This window comes from Lissotriton helveticus, chromosome 1_1, assembly GCF_964261635.1.
Source record: "Lissotriton helveticus chromosome 1_1, aLisHel1.1, whole genome shotgun sequence".
In the NCBI taxonomy this organism is placed as follows: domain Eukaryota; kingdom Metazoa; phylum Chordata; class Amphibia; order Caudata; family Salamandridae; genus Lissotriton; species Lissotriton helveticus.
In genome coordinates, this window is record NC_136057.1 from 1,894,413,088 (window position 1) to 1,894,430,254 (window position 17,167).

At 42.3% G+C, this 17,167-nt stretch overlaps 1 protein-coding gene across 1 annotated transcript in view; it reads left to right on the forward strand.

Annotated features, from left to right (window-relative positions):
* The window catches only part of PDC (phosducin), a 155,344-nt gene extending 138,378 nt beyond the window's left edge, over positions 1-16,966 (forward strand). Inside the window, exon 4 of the mRNA XM_078642576.1 lies at positions 10,963-16,966. Coding sequence (XP_078498702.1) covers positions 10,963-11,487 — 525 coding nt within the window. The 3' untranslated portion in view covers positions 11,488-16,966. The remainder of the gene's footprint in view (positions 1-10,962) is intronic.
* The last annotated feature ends 201 nt before the right edge of the window (positions 16,967-17,167 follow it).

A 17,167-nucleotide genomic window follows, 5' to 3' on the forward strand; every position in this document is an offset into this window, starting at 1 on the left:
TCCCATTCACTTGCAAGGTTACAAAACCTTTAATACCCCTGCACAACCCTCCTCATGTGGTAGAGCGAAAGGTGGTTTGGTGTTATATGTCTCAAATGATTTACAAATCACCAATATTAAATTAACCAATAGCAACCCTTATTTTCAAATTCTTAAAATAACACCAAATAAAACACTCTTGTTTTTTATAGTGAATTTTTATAACAACCTTTCTCCAAAGGATACACTCCCAGTTCTGGAACATATTTCTTCTCTTCTAATGGAAGAGCGGCTTAAAAACCCCACCTCTACTATAAGTATTGTTTGGGGAGGGGATTTTAATCTAAATCTCTGTGATAATGGGAACGCAACTAATTGTGGTATTGTGGATGAGCTGGGCCTTAGCCTAACACATTTCCCACATACAAAACTAGGGAATTTTCTCACTGAAATAATGATTAACTTAGATATGGGCTTCGCAAATGAGTTAGTATCCCCTCCTGTGCCTTTTACCCCGACATTTAATGGCAGGGGTCTGTCAACCTTGATTGATTACATCTTGGTGTCGCAAGCTACAAAAGATCAGTTATTTAGCTTTAGAACAGTCACCAATGCCAGTAGTGACCATTTTCCCAACACTCTTACTATCAATATCCCGAATATGTCCGTACCATGTACCAAGCAAACACTCTTGTCTCAGGAGTCATTAAGGGTAAATAAATTGAATGGGTACGCATTAAAATGGGACAAAGTGGATCCCGAAAAGGTTACTTCTGCAGTACTGAAACGCACTCTTCCATCTGTCGAAGTGTGCCTAAGCCCATATTCGGATCCCGCCCAGGTATTGATTGGTTTTTCTGCCATTACAACTGAAATTAAAAAAGAGTTGTTTCATAAAATCAAGGGCCCTAATCAAATAAAAAAGGGATGGTTTAACCGTGCAACAAGGACTGCTTACCTCTTACTAAAGAAAGCCCTGACTAGCACCGATAGGGATAAAGGGGAAGTAGCTAGGTTAAGAAAACTTTACAAGCAAGAACTTAAATTCTGTAAAATGGATGTCAAGAAAGAACTATGGGGTAAGCTTCACTGTAGCTGTTCCCTTAAGGATTCAGCCACCTTTTGGCAAATAGTAAGAACACCTTTTTTAACCGATCAGCAATCAACTCCCCGTCTAGAGGTTGCAGTGGGCGAAGCCGCTTGGGTTGACCATTTCTCTAAGATTTTTGGCACCCTGGAGGACCCCACAACACAGCTTCCCCTACTTACGCAGGAGTTGCCGGCTCCCCAAAACGGTCAAAGTAGGACTGTTTCTTCCAACCTTAATTTTGATCTTGAAGAGGTACTAAACGCACTACAAGCCTCTAAGTGTGGTAAAGCCCCAGGCCCCGACGGGGTCCCCGTGGACTTATTTAAAAATAACCTAAAACTATGGTCCCCCATCCTCACAAAGGTCATCGAAGCAGCCATTAAAATAGGCCCACCTAAGTCGTGGACAACGTCTATTCTGCTTCCGATTTTTAAAAAAGGTGACCGAAATAACCCTGCCTGTTATCGTCCAATTTCCCTCCTGGACTCCACAGGCAAGGTTATGGGTCGGCTCCTTCTTAAAAGACTTCAAGACTGGGCCGAATGTAATCAAGTCATTTCAGACCTGCAGTACGGATTCCGAGAGGGTCTGGGGACAGTGGAGCAGGCCTTAAACTTGTCCTTGTTGATAGGTAAATATGTTGGGGCAAAAAAGGGGAGGCTGCATTTAGCATTCGTCGATCTTTCAGCGGCGTTTGATTGCGTCTCCCACAGCAAACTCTGGAAACTCCTCCTGTCCATGGGGGTAGACCCTCCTTTGGTATATTTTATCCAAAATCTTTACACGGGGGCCACTGCTAAAGTACGGTATGGTACGGGGGCGAACTGACAACATCGTTCTCAGTAGACAAGGGTGTCAGACAAGGGTGCGTTCTGGCACCCTTCCTTTTTAATCTCTACACGAATGGACTGGAGGTTGCGATGCTTGAAGGAAGCAAGGACCTGCCCATGATAGACCGCCGTCCAATACCCGCACTGCTCTATGCAGACGATGCGGTCATCATGGCCAGGACTCCTTGGCAACTCCAACACCTTCTTGATAGATACAGTACTTTTATGGCAAGCCTAGACTTAAAGGTAAACACAAAGAAAACATTTATCATGCATTTGGGGAAACGCCTTAAACATCCTGGCGGTGCACAGATCAACAATATTACCCTGGAAAGCACAAACTCATACCCTTATCTAGGTATCCAGATAGATAACACCTCCACCTGGCGACCAGCAATTTTAGCCAGAAAGATGGGGTTCCTTAGAGCTACATCTGCCTTGGTTACATTTGCCCAGAAACTGGGTCAGCGCCCCTCGCGGGAACTCATCCAGATATATAGGGCTAAATGCTGCCCCGTGGCAATGTATGGGGCAGGGGTATGGGGGCACGTAAACTCGGAATCCATCCAAAAAGTAGAAAACGGCTTCCTGCGGTATCTTTTGGCAGCCCCAAAAAGTTCACCAACTTTCGGTTGCCATATGGAGTTGGGTGAGGACTATATTTCCGATCTTATTTCTGTCCAACCAATCCTCTTATGGCACCGTCTTTGGCAAACTTTAGAATGTAAACTGACACGCCTGCTTATTTCTGACTGTCTTTCCTTAGAAAAGTGGAAAAATATCCCATGGCTACTCTATGTTCATAACTTTCTCAGAGACATAAATATGGAAACAGCCTTTTTATTACCTGAGACCATAACTGAAGTTTCACGTAAAAAGTTGAAAAATGTGTGTCTATCTCATCTCCGTGAGCTTCGCTCTGCATCTGAGATTTTAAAACCCACAAATCTACATCTACTCTCGGTGCAAGTCTCACATGGGATTCAGCCATACTTACTAACTAGTGTCAATGTTTATGATAAATATCTTCTGACGCGATTTCGGTTCAATACCTTTCATCGACAGCTAACGTTTCCGAAGATAAAAGACTGGTCTAGCACCTTGTCCCCCTGCCCATGTGATGGGCACTCAGAGCAATCGTTACTACACATAGGGTCAGATGTAGGTAGCCAAATACCGGTCGGTAACGGCCGAATTCGGCCGTTACCGACCGGTATTTGGCTTTTGAGATGTAGGTGGTTCTGAATTTACAGAATCGGTATATTTACCGATTCGGTAAATTTACCACTTCGGTATTTTACCGAATCGGTAAATATACCGATTCTGTAAATCCATATGTAGGTGGGACTCTTCAGAGTCCCAAAGGCCCTACAAATTTGGTATTTTAACACCCAATCCAATTGGGTGTTAAAATACCGAATTCAGGTGTGCATGCACATGTGTGCATGCACACCTAGCCATGTGACAGACAGACATGCCCTTAGGGCATGTGTGTGTGCCACATGGCGCACATGCCTATTTTTGGGGTGCCAGAGGGTGTCAAAGTGACACCCCCTGCACCCTTGCTAAAATCGGTATTTACCGATTCTGTAATTACAGAATCGGTATTGCCCATTGATTCCTATGGGCTTCACAGCCCATAGGAATCAATAGGAAATACCGATTCGGTATTTCCAGATTCGGTAAATACCGAATCTTAACGATTCGGTATTTCCACATCTGGAAATACCTACATCTCCCCCCTTCATATTTACCACTTCTTAAATACCGAATCGGTATGATTCGGTATTTAAGAAGTGGTAAAATAAAATTACCTACATCGGGCCCTAAGTCTTCTTTTGTCCATACTATGAATTTCCGCGTAAGCGGTAGATCATTCCTCTGGTGAAACTTATGGGCGTGCGACATTGCCGACCGGCCCTCCTTGCCCTACAATGCTTGGACATTGAGTATAACATCGTCCCAATAGCCCGATTTTTAAAACTGTGTGTAAAATACCGTGCAAACTATGACTCTGCGTAAAATGACAGATTGTGTCTTGGGTTTGTAACAGAAACTAATGGACTTATGAGCTTGTTGCTGTTTCTGTTATATTGTGTACCAAATATTTTAATGATTTTAAACAATGTATTTTTTATTTGTATACTTTTATGGATTCAAAACTGTATCCGAATAAAATATTTAATTGAATTGAATTGAATGGCAACCCTCCCTCTTGCGAGGAATTTGACGCTTTCTTCGCGGAGAAATCAAGACTCATCTCCATTGACCTCGCCTCTAAGAAGGCCCTATTACCCCCTTCATTAGCTGCCTCGCCCTCCGACTTCCTTGAAAAGCATATCCCGACCATCGTTGACGCTAAGAATAATGCTTTATGGGGCTCCTTTTCCCCTTTTAGTGAAAATGACATTGAAAAAATTCTCCAGACTATCAACCCGTCTAACCACTTTGGGGATCCGCTGCCTCCGGCTGTCTTCAAAGAGATCAAGAGCGCTCTCTTCCCCTCCTGGACCAAGATTGTAAACGCCTTTTTAACTCAAGGCTTGATTCCCGACTGCCTAAAAGCAGCCCAGGTCTCACCTATTCTCCAAAAACTCAACGCTGACAAATCGGATCTCAATGACTTCCTTCCTATCTCCAACATCTTCACCCTAGCAAAACTTCTTGAAAAATGTGTCCAATCCCACCTCTGTGCTCACATTGAGAAATACCAACTCGTAGACCATCATCAATCCGGTTTCTGGAGGGTTCACATCACTGAATCGGCCATTATACACATTTTTTGTGACATCCTGAAAATGCTTGACAAAAACGAATCCTGTCTCTTGATCCTCCTTGACCTTTCCTCTGCATTCGATACGGTCAATCATGACATCCTCCTATCCATCCTACAAACAGGATGGGGTTCTCGGATCAGGTGCTCCACTGGTTCTCTTCCTTCCTTCTCCACAGATCTTAAAGTTTCAAGACAAACCACTTACTCTCTCAGCCCTCCCCAGTACTTATGTGGGTCCCCCAAGGATCAGCCCTTTCACCTATCCTCTTCAACCTTTTCTTGGAACTTCTTTCTAACTTACTTAACTCTATGAAAATTCTCTTCCACATGTATGCCGATGACACACAACTCTATTTGAAAATGTCATCCCCGGATAACATCATCTCTCTAAACTCTATCCTTATATCGACTCAAAATTGGTTAACAGAGAAACATCTCCTGCTCAACGCCTCCAAAACGGAATTCTTGCTCATCTCCCCGCCGAACCACACCCCAAGGTCGATCTCTGGATGCCTCACCTCACGGCTCTCAACTGCACTCGGTCATCATAGACTCAGCCAAATCGCCCGTAGTCACATTTGACAAACACCTGAGTATGAAGACTCATATCAGCAATGTTTGTAAGGGAGCGAACCACTTGATGAGGACACTCAGAATGATCAAATTCTTCCTGCTGCAAAAGGATTTCAAGCAGGTGGTACAAGCTCTTGTCTTACCAAGGTTAGACTATGGCAGTGCAACTCTCTGTGGCCTTCCTAAATTCACCTTGGCCCCACTTAGGGCCTCGCTGAACTCTGTAGCAAGACTGGTTACAGGCTCCAAACAAAATGAGCACATATCCCCAGTCCTTAAATATCTCAACTGGCTACCCTTTGAAGTATGAATCCAGCTAAAGATTGCAATCCTGACGCACAAAGCCTGTCACTACAATACTCCCACGTATCTGGCGAAAAAACTTGAATTATCCTGTGGGGTGAGGGCATCTAGAAGCGCCTCTACCCTCCTCCTGAAACCTATCATAACTAGCAAAAAGAGAACTTGTCACCGAGCCTTCTCTGGTGCTGCCCCTAAAATATGAAACTCTCTTTCTCCGGATGTACGCAGACTCTCCTCAACGACGGCTTTCAAACTGGAAGCCAAAACATTCTTAATGAGCAAATTCTTGCCATAAGGGGTTGAGGCACTTATAAGGCTGCTATCTCTTTGTTCCTAGCTCCATGCCACAACTAACAGTCACGGAACGTATCGTCTGCATAATATTATATCTTATACGTGTACCATTGTTTACTGTTTAGCATCGTTTTTTTGTCCTCAATTGCTATGTATATTTCATTTTGTCCTCTCTACCAACTTATTGTAAAGCGCTCTGATATCCTTCAGGATCTTGTTAGCGCTATATAAAACTTTATAAATAAATAAATAAATACAGTGTTTAAAAATTGCTCAGGTATAAAACTAATCCTGCTAAGGACAATAGAAGCTGTTGTTCCAGGGTGCAAGGAGAAGGGAGTGCCCCTATATTTTGCATGAGGTGCAGGAATAGATTTCTGCACATTATACATATTTTCCCTGTGGGAAAAACATAGACGTTAAGTTTTGCAAATGTGAATTTCCGCATGATTTACTCATGCATTGTTCCCATTTTTACAAGAGTACATTTTGGGAAGGGAGAGTCTCCTGGATATTTACAGCTGTTGTAGAAGTCCAGGGGTGCTTTTAGGATTCTGTATGAATTTTCATAATGGCAATACTCTACTCCATAGAAACAAAGTTCTGGGCTTAGCTCTCTGGCCTTTTAATTTGGACTTTGACTATCTGGCCCTATGGATTTAATTGGATATTTATATTCACTAAATTGACCTTTAATTTAAGCTTCAAAGCTTTCAGATCTTTAAACGGCATGGGGACGTGACAAGCAACACCCTGGAGCGGATGTGAGCTGAAAGCACTTCTCGCCCCAAATCCCATAATCCGACAAAGAGCTTGTTAAATGTAAGTAAGATGATTGAAGGCAATAAGCCTTAGATAACCCGGACAGTGAAGTCACTTTCATAGAAAGAGAATATACTGAAAACCTCTGTGGCCCTTCACAAGGAAGGAAGGCAAATTGGAATTGAAGGTGTCACAGGACACGACAGGGAAGCTTTTACACCAATTAGCATGTTGAAACAAGCATTTGCAATGCAATAGGTCTCGCATTTACAAGAGTTTAAGATATTGGCAATGTAAATGACAATGCATTTTATATTTATGTTTTTGTTTTTAAAACAGATAAATAAAAATCTTTGTCATTTACAATGCCAATAGGTTAAACTCTCGCAAATGCGAAACTGATTGCATTGCTTCCTGAAAAGAAGAGAGGGAGTAAATGGGAAGTGGGACGAGTCAGCTGCTGTGAGCCGTGTCGATTAACAGAAAGGTGTGGTTTGTTGAAGTCTATTTTTTCAATATTGTACGATTTTGGTAAGCAGCGCAGCATGCAGCCTGTAGCTTACAAATTTTTTACAATTTTGAAAAATTTTGTCTTTGGCGAGCCGCTCCTTCCTTTTTTTCATCGTTGATCGCCAAAGTCTTTTTTTTTTTTAGTATAAGCTTACAATATTGAAAATATAGACTTCAGCGAGCCGCGGCGAAGAAATGAAATGTGCGGCTTGCCGAAGTCTATATTTTTAATATTGTAAGGTTTTGGTAAGCAGGGCAGCACACCACCTATGGCGCACTGCTTACTAAAAGCTTACAATATTGAAAAAATAGGCGTGGGCGAGTCACGACTTTCTTTTCTTCGTGGCGGCTCGCTGAAGTCTATTTTTTCAATATTGCAAGATTCTGGTAAGCAGTGCAGCATGGCGCCTGTGTTGCACTGCAGGAGAAAATCATTAAAGAAAATAGTGCTGACAGACTGTAAAGAAAACCTACGTGTAACTACACAAGTAAAAGGGCTAGTCCTTATGGGAGGTTAAAAATGTAGACAAGGCGGTACTAAGTAGGGACTAGCAAGCCTATTAACGAATCAGTAGCCAACATTTACAAAGAACAATGACAGAAGCCAATGAAAACTATGGGTGGAGAGTGGGCAGTGATTCAAGTCCATACCTGAATTCCTCGCAGAGCAGTGCATGCTCTGCCCAGGCTAGACCTAATACCTTATTGATGATATGTGCTCCAGGGTAAGTGAGAAGAAAGGTGTAGGAAGCTGGCTCTGTATATACTATACCAAAAAGAGGTATAGTGTGTACAGAGTACAGTGAGTCTCCAAAGGTATGGTAAAGGTTAAAGTAGCTAATACCTTACTCTCATTTTAGTGGTAGCTGGGCTGAGCAGTTGGGCTTATCAGAGGATAGTGTGAATGCATTTCGTGTATATACTCATACAAACCAGGAACACACACTCAATGACTAACTCCAGACCACTGGTTTATAAAAATATTACTTTACTTACTTTTATTTTAGGAACCAAGTTGGACTTAGTTACAGGCAGGTAATAATTTCAAACAGGCAGTAGGAACACTTTATGGTCTTAGAAGTACTTGGTGTTGTCAATTCAGAACAGTAACATTCAGTGCTGGTACAAATTAGACAGTTGCAGGTAATCAATAGAGTGCAACACAAACCTAAGGAAGGAAAACAGTGTTATGCTTTACGTTGCCAGTCTTTGAGGGTTACACCAACCCTGAGCAAGGATCAGTTTGAGCTAGGCACTGCACCACCAGGGGCACCGGGGCAGCCAGGTGCACAGTTTAGTATCTATGCTGCGGCGGTCGATACTGGCAATGATGTTTGCTCTTGCGCTGAGCGGAGAACAATGGGGATGGATAGGAGTCAGTGGACCTCCAACGTTGGACCCGTCGCTGTTGCTGTCAGTGAGTCACTGTCGGTCCAAGGGAGGCACCACCAGCCCATCGGTCGTGGGGATGGAGATGTGCTAGGGTTGGAGTAATACCGCAGATGTTAGGCCATCTCGGAGAGGCTGCGGTCATGCAGGCAGGCAAGGAGGAGGCTTACAGGGCCACTTGGAGGAGGGTATAGGCTCTCTGGAACGGAGTTGGGATCAGCTTGGGTCATTGGTTGAGAGGATCCCTCTAGGTCGTGGAGGCCATCCAGTGCAATGCTTTCTTCTGGTAGGGCAGAGTTGCGTTAACACAAGTGTCGGTCCTCTACAGCTGTGGTCTTGTGGTTTCTTTTGCAGTAGTGAGTTGCGTCGACACAAGTGTCGGTGCTCAACTTTGTACCGGCAGGTGCCGGAGACAGTGACTCTAGCCCAAAGGGAGGGTTCTTGGAGATTGGTTGAAGGCTGGAGGGTCTCTGCAGTTTCTTGGAGACCTACCAGGGTTTCTGAAAGGAGAGCAGGTCCAGTTGTTGAACTGGCTACAGGCGATGGTTTTCTTGCTGGGTTCTTTCTGCAGCGGTTCAGTTCCTAGTCCGGCTGCGCTCTTCTTCTGTCTTCTTTTTTTTGGTCCATCGAATCTGAGGAACACGGTTTAGGGGAGCCCATAAATAAAAAATGTAAGGGCATTACTAAGTTTGGGGGCAGTAGCCAATGGCTACTGTCCCCTAGGTTGACTACACTGTCTGGGTGCCCCTTACCCTTGGGGAGAGGACCACATCCTTGCTCCTATTGGGCCTAATTCTCCAATTCAAGATGGAGAATTTCTAAGAGAGAGGTTCACCTCAGCTCCTGGTGACTCGAAGGGTGGACTAGGCTATGGCGGACACTCCTACTTCGCTTACTAATTTTCCCGCCTGTCCTGCAGCCAAAAGTGGTGCCTGGACAGGGCAGCGGGCATCTCCACTAGTTGGAGCTGCCCAAATTAGCACATCACACTGTGATAGCCTTTGAGCAACTTTCAGCTTCCTCCATTATTGACTTGCATTCCACTCTCCACCTGTGTGTTAAAGAAGGCTAGGGTTATACTGATGAGGTTGTCAAATTCTTTAACTGAAGCTATTATCTAAATACACCACCCTTGAGCATATTTACTTTTCCCTCTGCCTTGTCCAGGCCGTACAACATATTGAATCATCTGAATTGGCGAGGCCAGGCAAAGAGCATGAAAGGCAGTTCCTGGCCTTTCCTGCCCTTTGCCTGGGCTCGACAATTCAGGACAGTTGTCGATTTTCTTTTCTCTAAACTCATTTTCAACCTCCAAAACATAATCTCACTTACTTTCCTGTACCAGGGATTCCTTCCTGGTTAGCTCTGGAGACATCTCTTCCAATTAGCCCATCTTCCGCTGCTCATCTGGGACCTGGGCATCTGACAGCATGGTTTCCTGAAGCCACCCACAACCAGTCATAAGGACTGTCTTTATTTGCTCTTTGCTCTTTCCACCCAGATTCCACATACACACCCTCCAAAGAGTGCATCTAATGGCTTTCACTGCTCTGACCCAAGCAAGCAGCCGACAACTGCTCCTCTTATAAAAAGCCAACAATTTTGCAGCACTATTGTGAGCCTTTACCAAATTCCTCAATCTATTGGTGCCCCTTCCACCATGGGCATCTGTGGACTTGAACACACCCTAGCCCAGCTTCCACATAGCAGCAACAACATAAGAAAGTCAGCTTCACCTCTAGTAAAATTTGTTCTAGTTTCCAGTCCCTAGGATCTCCTTGCTTCCAAACCAATAAATCTCAGCCTCCATTGCACTGCCTCAGCCCACCTGATGTGAGCACCATCACTTTCCACTAGTTCATTATTGTCTCAACCCAGCCTCTATCTATGAAGAGTATTACAGGTGTTTGCCAGCTCAAGTATGAACGGTGAACAACAGTAGTTGACTATGATTTACCTTAATAACCATTACTACAAGTATTTTTAAATATGAACATAATTGATAACATTATAATGGAAGATGGTTCATAGGATTATGACATAAATTCAAATGTTGCTACTTCCTCTAATGTGTATGTCTTTTAAGTAATTAAGTGATGTCTAATTAACTAATTAAGTGATGCCTAACATTGGTCCATGAGGGCCGAATCCAGAAAACAATTTCTGGATAACAAAAAAATGATGTCAATGATGCTCATTTGTATTCATTGCATGCACATTTATCCCATGCTGATAAGGTGAAAACCTAGTATGGGTCTAGTCCTCGTGATGCAGGGGTGGACATGCCTGTATCTTTTATAGATGGTTTTAGGCATTATGGGTGAAAGAATGCAATTCCATCAGCCTACACTGTAACTCAAGCACTTAATAATGTTTTTGAATTGACTGCACAGTTACCATAAAGCTTTGTTCCGTGGCTAGAAGTAACGAACGATGTATGTTTCTTTTCATTGCAGATGAGCATGCAAGAGTATGAGTTGATCCACGACAAAGAGGATGAGAACTGCCTAAAAGTATACCGTAAGCAGTGCATGCAGGAAATGCACCAGAAGTTGAGCTTCGGGCCCAAGTATGGCTGCCTTTTCGAGCTCAAGAGTGGGGAGGAGTTCTTGGAAGCCATAGAAAAGGAGCACAAGAGCACAACGGTAATTGTACACATCTACGACGACAGCGTCAAGGGCTGTGAGGCCCTGAATAGTTGCCTCACCTGCCTCGCCTTGGAGCATTCCACCGTGAAGTTCTGCAAGATCACGGCGGTGGACACTGGGGCAGGTGACCGATTCTCCAAAGAAGTGCTTCCTACTCTGCTCGTCTACAAAGCCGGGGAAATGATCAGCAACTTCATCAGCATCACTGAACAATTCAATGAGGAGTTCTTTGCTGTGGACGTAGAGTCCTATCTCAATGAGTTTGGGCTGCTACCCGAGCGGGAGACCCGGGCCCTTGGAAATGGCAATGGGGAGGGAGGGGATATTGAGTAATTAATCACCTTGAAAGATTTCAAAAGAAAATCTTGCTTGTCATGCATTGGGCAGAACAGTGTACACCCAGGTGACTCCAAACAATCTAAACGTGGTGCTAAATTTATTGCAGATGTTCTAACCAATATATGTATATCATTTCATCATTTAAATCAGTTATTAAAACAAACTGATAAAGCAAAATTCGCTCCCCCGTCGTGTGACAGAAGCACAGACATTTGACTCAGAAAACTGCAATAAATGTTGCAACTACTGTAGCAGGGACTCTTTCAAGAAAGGCAATTCCTGGTCTGATTGCCAATAGATTTAGAGAATGTATTCTCTGTATCTATTAAAGCTGCTGTGGTGTCACTTTTCAAAGGAAGCAGCTTGTTACATCTGGACTGCTATTTGGAGAGGTCCACCCAAACTGCAAACAAATGCAGTTTGTTTTAAAATAGTCTCGTGGGTTGTTTTAAAATAGCCTCATGGGGAGCATACGCAACCAAGTAGATTCTCGCATACAGGAAACCAAAGCAGATCTTGGCTTAGTCAAAGTCACACAGTGGTGGCTAAGCAATGAACACTGTCTGTTTACTAAAGGGTAGATATCCGTGTTCTGAAATATTGATAGGGATCCTACAGAAAAATGTGGTGGTGACATTCGGTATTTATATATTTATTTAGTGCTAAATATTTAATATTTGAAGTGGAGCTTTGAGTCTTTGTTGCATAATGAGTACATGAATAATGAGTTTAGAAAATCCTAGAGAGAATATTGTACTCAGTGTTTGAAATCTCAGTTGGGAGGAACAGGCAGCACACTGAGCCGTTGTACCCTCAGCAAGAGACAGAGTTTCTAGAATCTGACAATTAGTTTAGAAAGGAATCCGTCAAGAGCAGGCAATGAATCCTGGAGCTTCGAATACCCTTTGGCCCACTCAGCCTGTGGGTGTCATTCAGGCCTTCCTATGAAGGAAGATGAATGACAGATTTAGGAATCCCTATGAAAACATTGAAATCAGCATCTATCTGCTTTCACGCGCTTTTGAGAAAATGAATGAATGCAGGCAGAAGTACTTACTGCACTAGTCAATGAATGAACTTGCGAGTGGAGGCTGTAGAGGGGTAGCTGGAGTTGGAGGATAGGAACACTACAGGTTTCACAAGAGTGGGTACTTTCATTGAGAGTGCGACCATGGCAAGATAGCTTTGTGTGCAACCCATCTGCTACTGTGAATGGTGTGGCCGGAAACGTACAGGCTAGACAACAGTAACAGCAGTATTTACATCACTTTAAAACAGCGACACTGCGGTACCAAACACCACATACAAAACACATTATTATTACCAAGGTTGGAAGGACCATTTACCCAAATGTATTACCAACAATCAGTACTGCTAAACAAAATGGAGGCCACAAAGAACAGCCAAAGTTAAAGTACGTCAAAACCACATTTCTAGACCTCTGCTAGGTGAAAGAAACAGCTGTCAGATAGGAAAATGTTTGGCTATTAGGATTGGAGAGCCTGACTAAAGGCAACTAGGCTGAGCAATCACAGTATATAAATGGAATGGAATGTGTACATTTGGATGGGAAAGACTATTGGGCAATGTGATCAGAAGAACAGCTACCAAACATATGGTCTGTCCTCATCCTATTGCGATCAATACCAAAAGCCGGATTCTCTTGTCCATATAATAGACCATATATCTTCAGGAATGGAAATCCCAACCCTTCTTCCCACTTATAGCTGTATGTGTGATACCGATTAGAGGCTGTACATCACAAAGCTGTTCTAAATAGGATCATTCTTGTGTGTCCTCTTTTTTTTTTACTGTTGTGGTCACTGCCCAGTTTCTCAATTATATCTGCCTTAACTGGTCTCTGGGATTGAAATGGAAGAGTCCCATATTCAGGTCATAGTCTATCAGTTCTTCATTGTTCAGGACTGATTTTTCATCAACAGACTTTGGCCCAGAGCAAGAGAGGGAAAGACAGGAAGTTGAGAGTGGAGGAGGAAGAGAAAGATAGGAAAACAGACAGGAATGAAATAAATCCACAAGAGTAAGATAAAGAGACAGAAGTGTAGGGGTGAGAAAGAGAGCTGACACATCACAAATAGGCTGTTTTGATATTTTCACAACTTCATCATTCAGAAGCACCGTCTGAGGGCTCCTAAGATAAATTGGAGTAGCCCAAGTAGAGCGCATTAAGACTACTGGCACAGTTGAGTCAGAAAATAGCAGGTGTCTCAACAACAATGACAAGAGAGTATGTGCCAGGCATTCAAAGTCTCAGCATGGTACAATGTAAGAATCCAGCTTTGGAGACATCTGTGACTTCAGGAATCATCTGTAAAAGGTTGCATGACGTCCATGTCCCTGATCAGTAAAAGGCTAGCTGGGTGCTGGTGTGAAGCAACTGGTACTCGTGGAGGTCTCAGCAAAAGCACCTGAAAAACACAGGCCAACCGGTAGAGAACACCTTGAACCTCTGAGCCAGTACAAGAAGTAAAAAGCATAGATATCTTTACAGTGACACCAACTTGGGGGAACTAATATAGATACAGTGCCGCTCTTCCTGCATTAGGCAAGTGGCCCTTAGTTAAATGTTTTAATCCTCTGTCTTACTCTCGTGTTCTCAGGGAGCATGAGATAAACCTCTGAAATAATTGATGGTCACCAATTTCCTCCAAGACCTTTCCTTTATTGCTCTGTCTTGTCCATGAACTGGTGAGAAAGGCACATACTTGTATAAATTATCAACAACTTGTATGTACAATTCTGTCCTAGTTGTTCAGTTGTGTAATGTTACACAAGTGGCGAATATTGGTCATACAGGTTTGCCCCTTCAAGATGAACTCGTCATGTAAATAGGTATTTTACAATGCTGAATGTTTGCTTGAATGCAGACATTGTGAACAGATGTCAAGTGCTTTGCTTGCCTTGCTGTACTTTGTTAGGGGCCAAATAGGGTACAATTACGGTTCTTGCACAAACGTTAATGGAACTGTCACTAATATGTACCAAAAGAGTGGCCTGCGTTGGGCGGAGGCCCATATTGTGGTATGTTAGAGGATGTGTAGTGCAAGTCTAGCTGGCTGCCACCCTTATCCAAGCTCACCTCTAATCAACCACAGCTAGCACTGCTGAAGAAATATGAACGAGACATAATGGTTTCCACTTTAAGTTTCACAATGAACGTTATGTGCTTTGCATTTCCTTCTATCTTGATCTTGTAGCAATTGAGTGCTGTGCTTTCCCAATATGATATGTGCGTGTGATGGATGGTATTTGCCAGACCAAGACGTGGCCCTCATCTATGCACCCTACTACATTTAGGAAACCTGCTACAGTACAAAGTTTCTCCTGTGTAAGTTCGAACTCAACAGACTTGGCAGAGGAGAGGATTTAATTCCCATAAACATAATATCCAGGAGCTGGAATAATGACAGAACTCATAATTTTTCAACACCCACCTACCACAGCACCAACTTATGAATGTAGCGTCCTTTATGCCAATGTGCGGAAAGAATATAACACTGCATATCTAAGCATCCTGACTGGGCTATGTCTCTAGCATTGGATACAGATCTTGAAAGAGGATGTATATTACCTGATTGCTGAGGTTATACCACTTCCTTCTCTCGCTGGTCAAGTATGCCTATAGAGCTCTTCCCGTCCTTTTACTCCCATCTATTGCACCATCGAATAGAGGACTGCCTGTGTCTTTGGTGCATCATAGAACCGTTTCATACTTTGCCCCTCGTCACCACAAGCAGCAACCTGCATGCTTTGTCTACGTTTGCGTGATCATTCGTAATTTTGCATGTTTTGTATATGCCATCTGTGATGTGGTACTTCAGCAATAATGTTATTGAAGATCTACAAATGATTTCCTCAGCTCAAAGCGAATCATTACTTTAAACGCTTTCTGTTTCTCCCGAGCCATTTTCTTATTTCCTGAGTTTGCAATTTGTTCATGAATTGCAAACGCTTTGGACATATACCACAAAATGTTTAAAAGCTCTATATTTCAAACTGGCCCATCAATGAACCAAATCAACGGATAATAATACATATAATAGTGAACTATTCTAAGAGTTTCTAAAGCCTTCTAAGGCTATTTACTACTACAGAGTTCCTATTTCGCCACAGGATGCCTCTGAAGCACTGTCCAATGCATGTTGATTAAAGTTCTTATCTGTATACAAACTCCTTACATGAGACTATTCAGTGCTATATGCAAATAATATGCATATTCTTTAAAACAAAAAACTCTAGGGAATATTTTGTATCCTTTTTAAATAGAAGACTCAATTTCTCATTCTAAAAATTTTTCCACAATGAACCTATATTTATTTTTATGCCATTCCTAGGAAGAATGAAATCACAAAAACACTGGCTGAATTAGAGTTCTGTGTATAGTTTAACAGTGTCCTCTTTCCCTCTCCTTGAATAGGGAAAACTCTACAGTGTGAAGTAAAATTCATAATGATGCTGATGTTTTTTCTGCTATTTATGTTTTTTGAAGTTGCTTAAAGTCCATCAATAAAGTTAAGGCCCTCTAAATGGTGCATTTACTGGGATGTCAATTTGAAGAAATGCCATTATGAAGAATGTACTAGGAAGAAAATAACTAATTGTGAATGTAATGAGTAATGGGATCATTAACACCTGGTAGGCTTTGTAAAGATTCTTGGTCAATAAAGTCATAAATAAAGTATTTCAATGCATTATGAATTCATAAATAAGCACTTTAACACACCTTTCATTTAGCTATCCAACTGATTTCTCAAAGCTCAGCATTTCAGTGTCCAACTTGTTTTCTCAAAACTCAATCAGCTTGTTTTAAATGTACCAAACAAAATTCTGCTGACATTTGTTTTGCTCATGCCTATACACCAATGAGCTTTTTCAAGGTACAACATTAATCTTGTAGTTACATAGTCGTCTTCTTCGTGAGTCTAATCCAGTGAGAAGATTTGCTATTGTGGTATTTGCTAAACTGTGCACAACCTTTATCATGGTTAAAGACTCTAGAATGACTGACGCTTAGTGACTGAAACAGTCAAATGACAGTTTAGCAAATACCATATTATCAAAGGCTAGAAATCAGGATCAAAGTTGAAGATGGGATTAGGCTGACAGAAGTGCATTTTTTTAATGAAAGCATTCATTATGGAGGTTTTGTGATTGCAGTGCATCTAATTATATCCAAGTATGTTGTTTCCCCAAATAGATCATAGTGGATTCTTTATAACAGCATGTCTTCTTAAACGTGTTCTTCATTTCAACATAGATCCTAGCCACCAAAACAATGCATTACATCTAAGTGTCACATGCTAGCTTTGGCCGCGAAGAGTAATGTTATATTTTCTCTTTGTGAAGTACTAATGTAGGATGTTACTGTTGGTGACAATAAAGAAGAACAGGTATTCCGGATTTGCATGTTGTATTTTTGAGCTTGTGTACAAACAATTCCAATAAACCTTTAAACAAGGTAACTTTGGTGTGAAGTCTCTCAATTTCATGAGCTTGCAGCATTTTCTGAATCGTGTCTATAGAATGAAATTCATGTTAGACAATCCCTGCAATCAAATGTTGATGACATATACTGTAAAAGGAAACAGGCACTCAGGATAGTGCATAGGCATCTAACACATGTTTAAAGCAGAAGTTGCCAGCAAGCATCAAA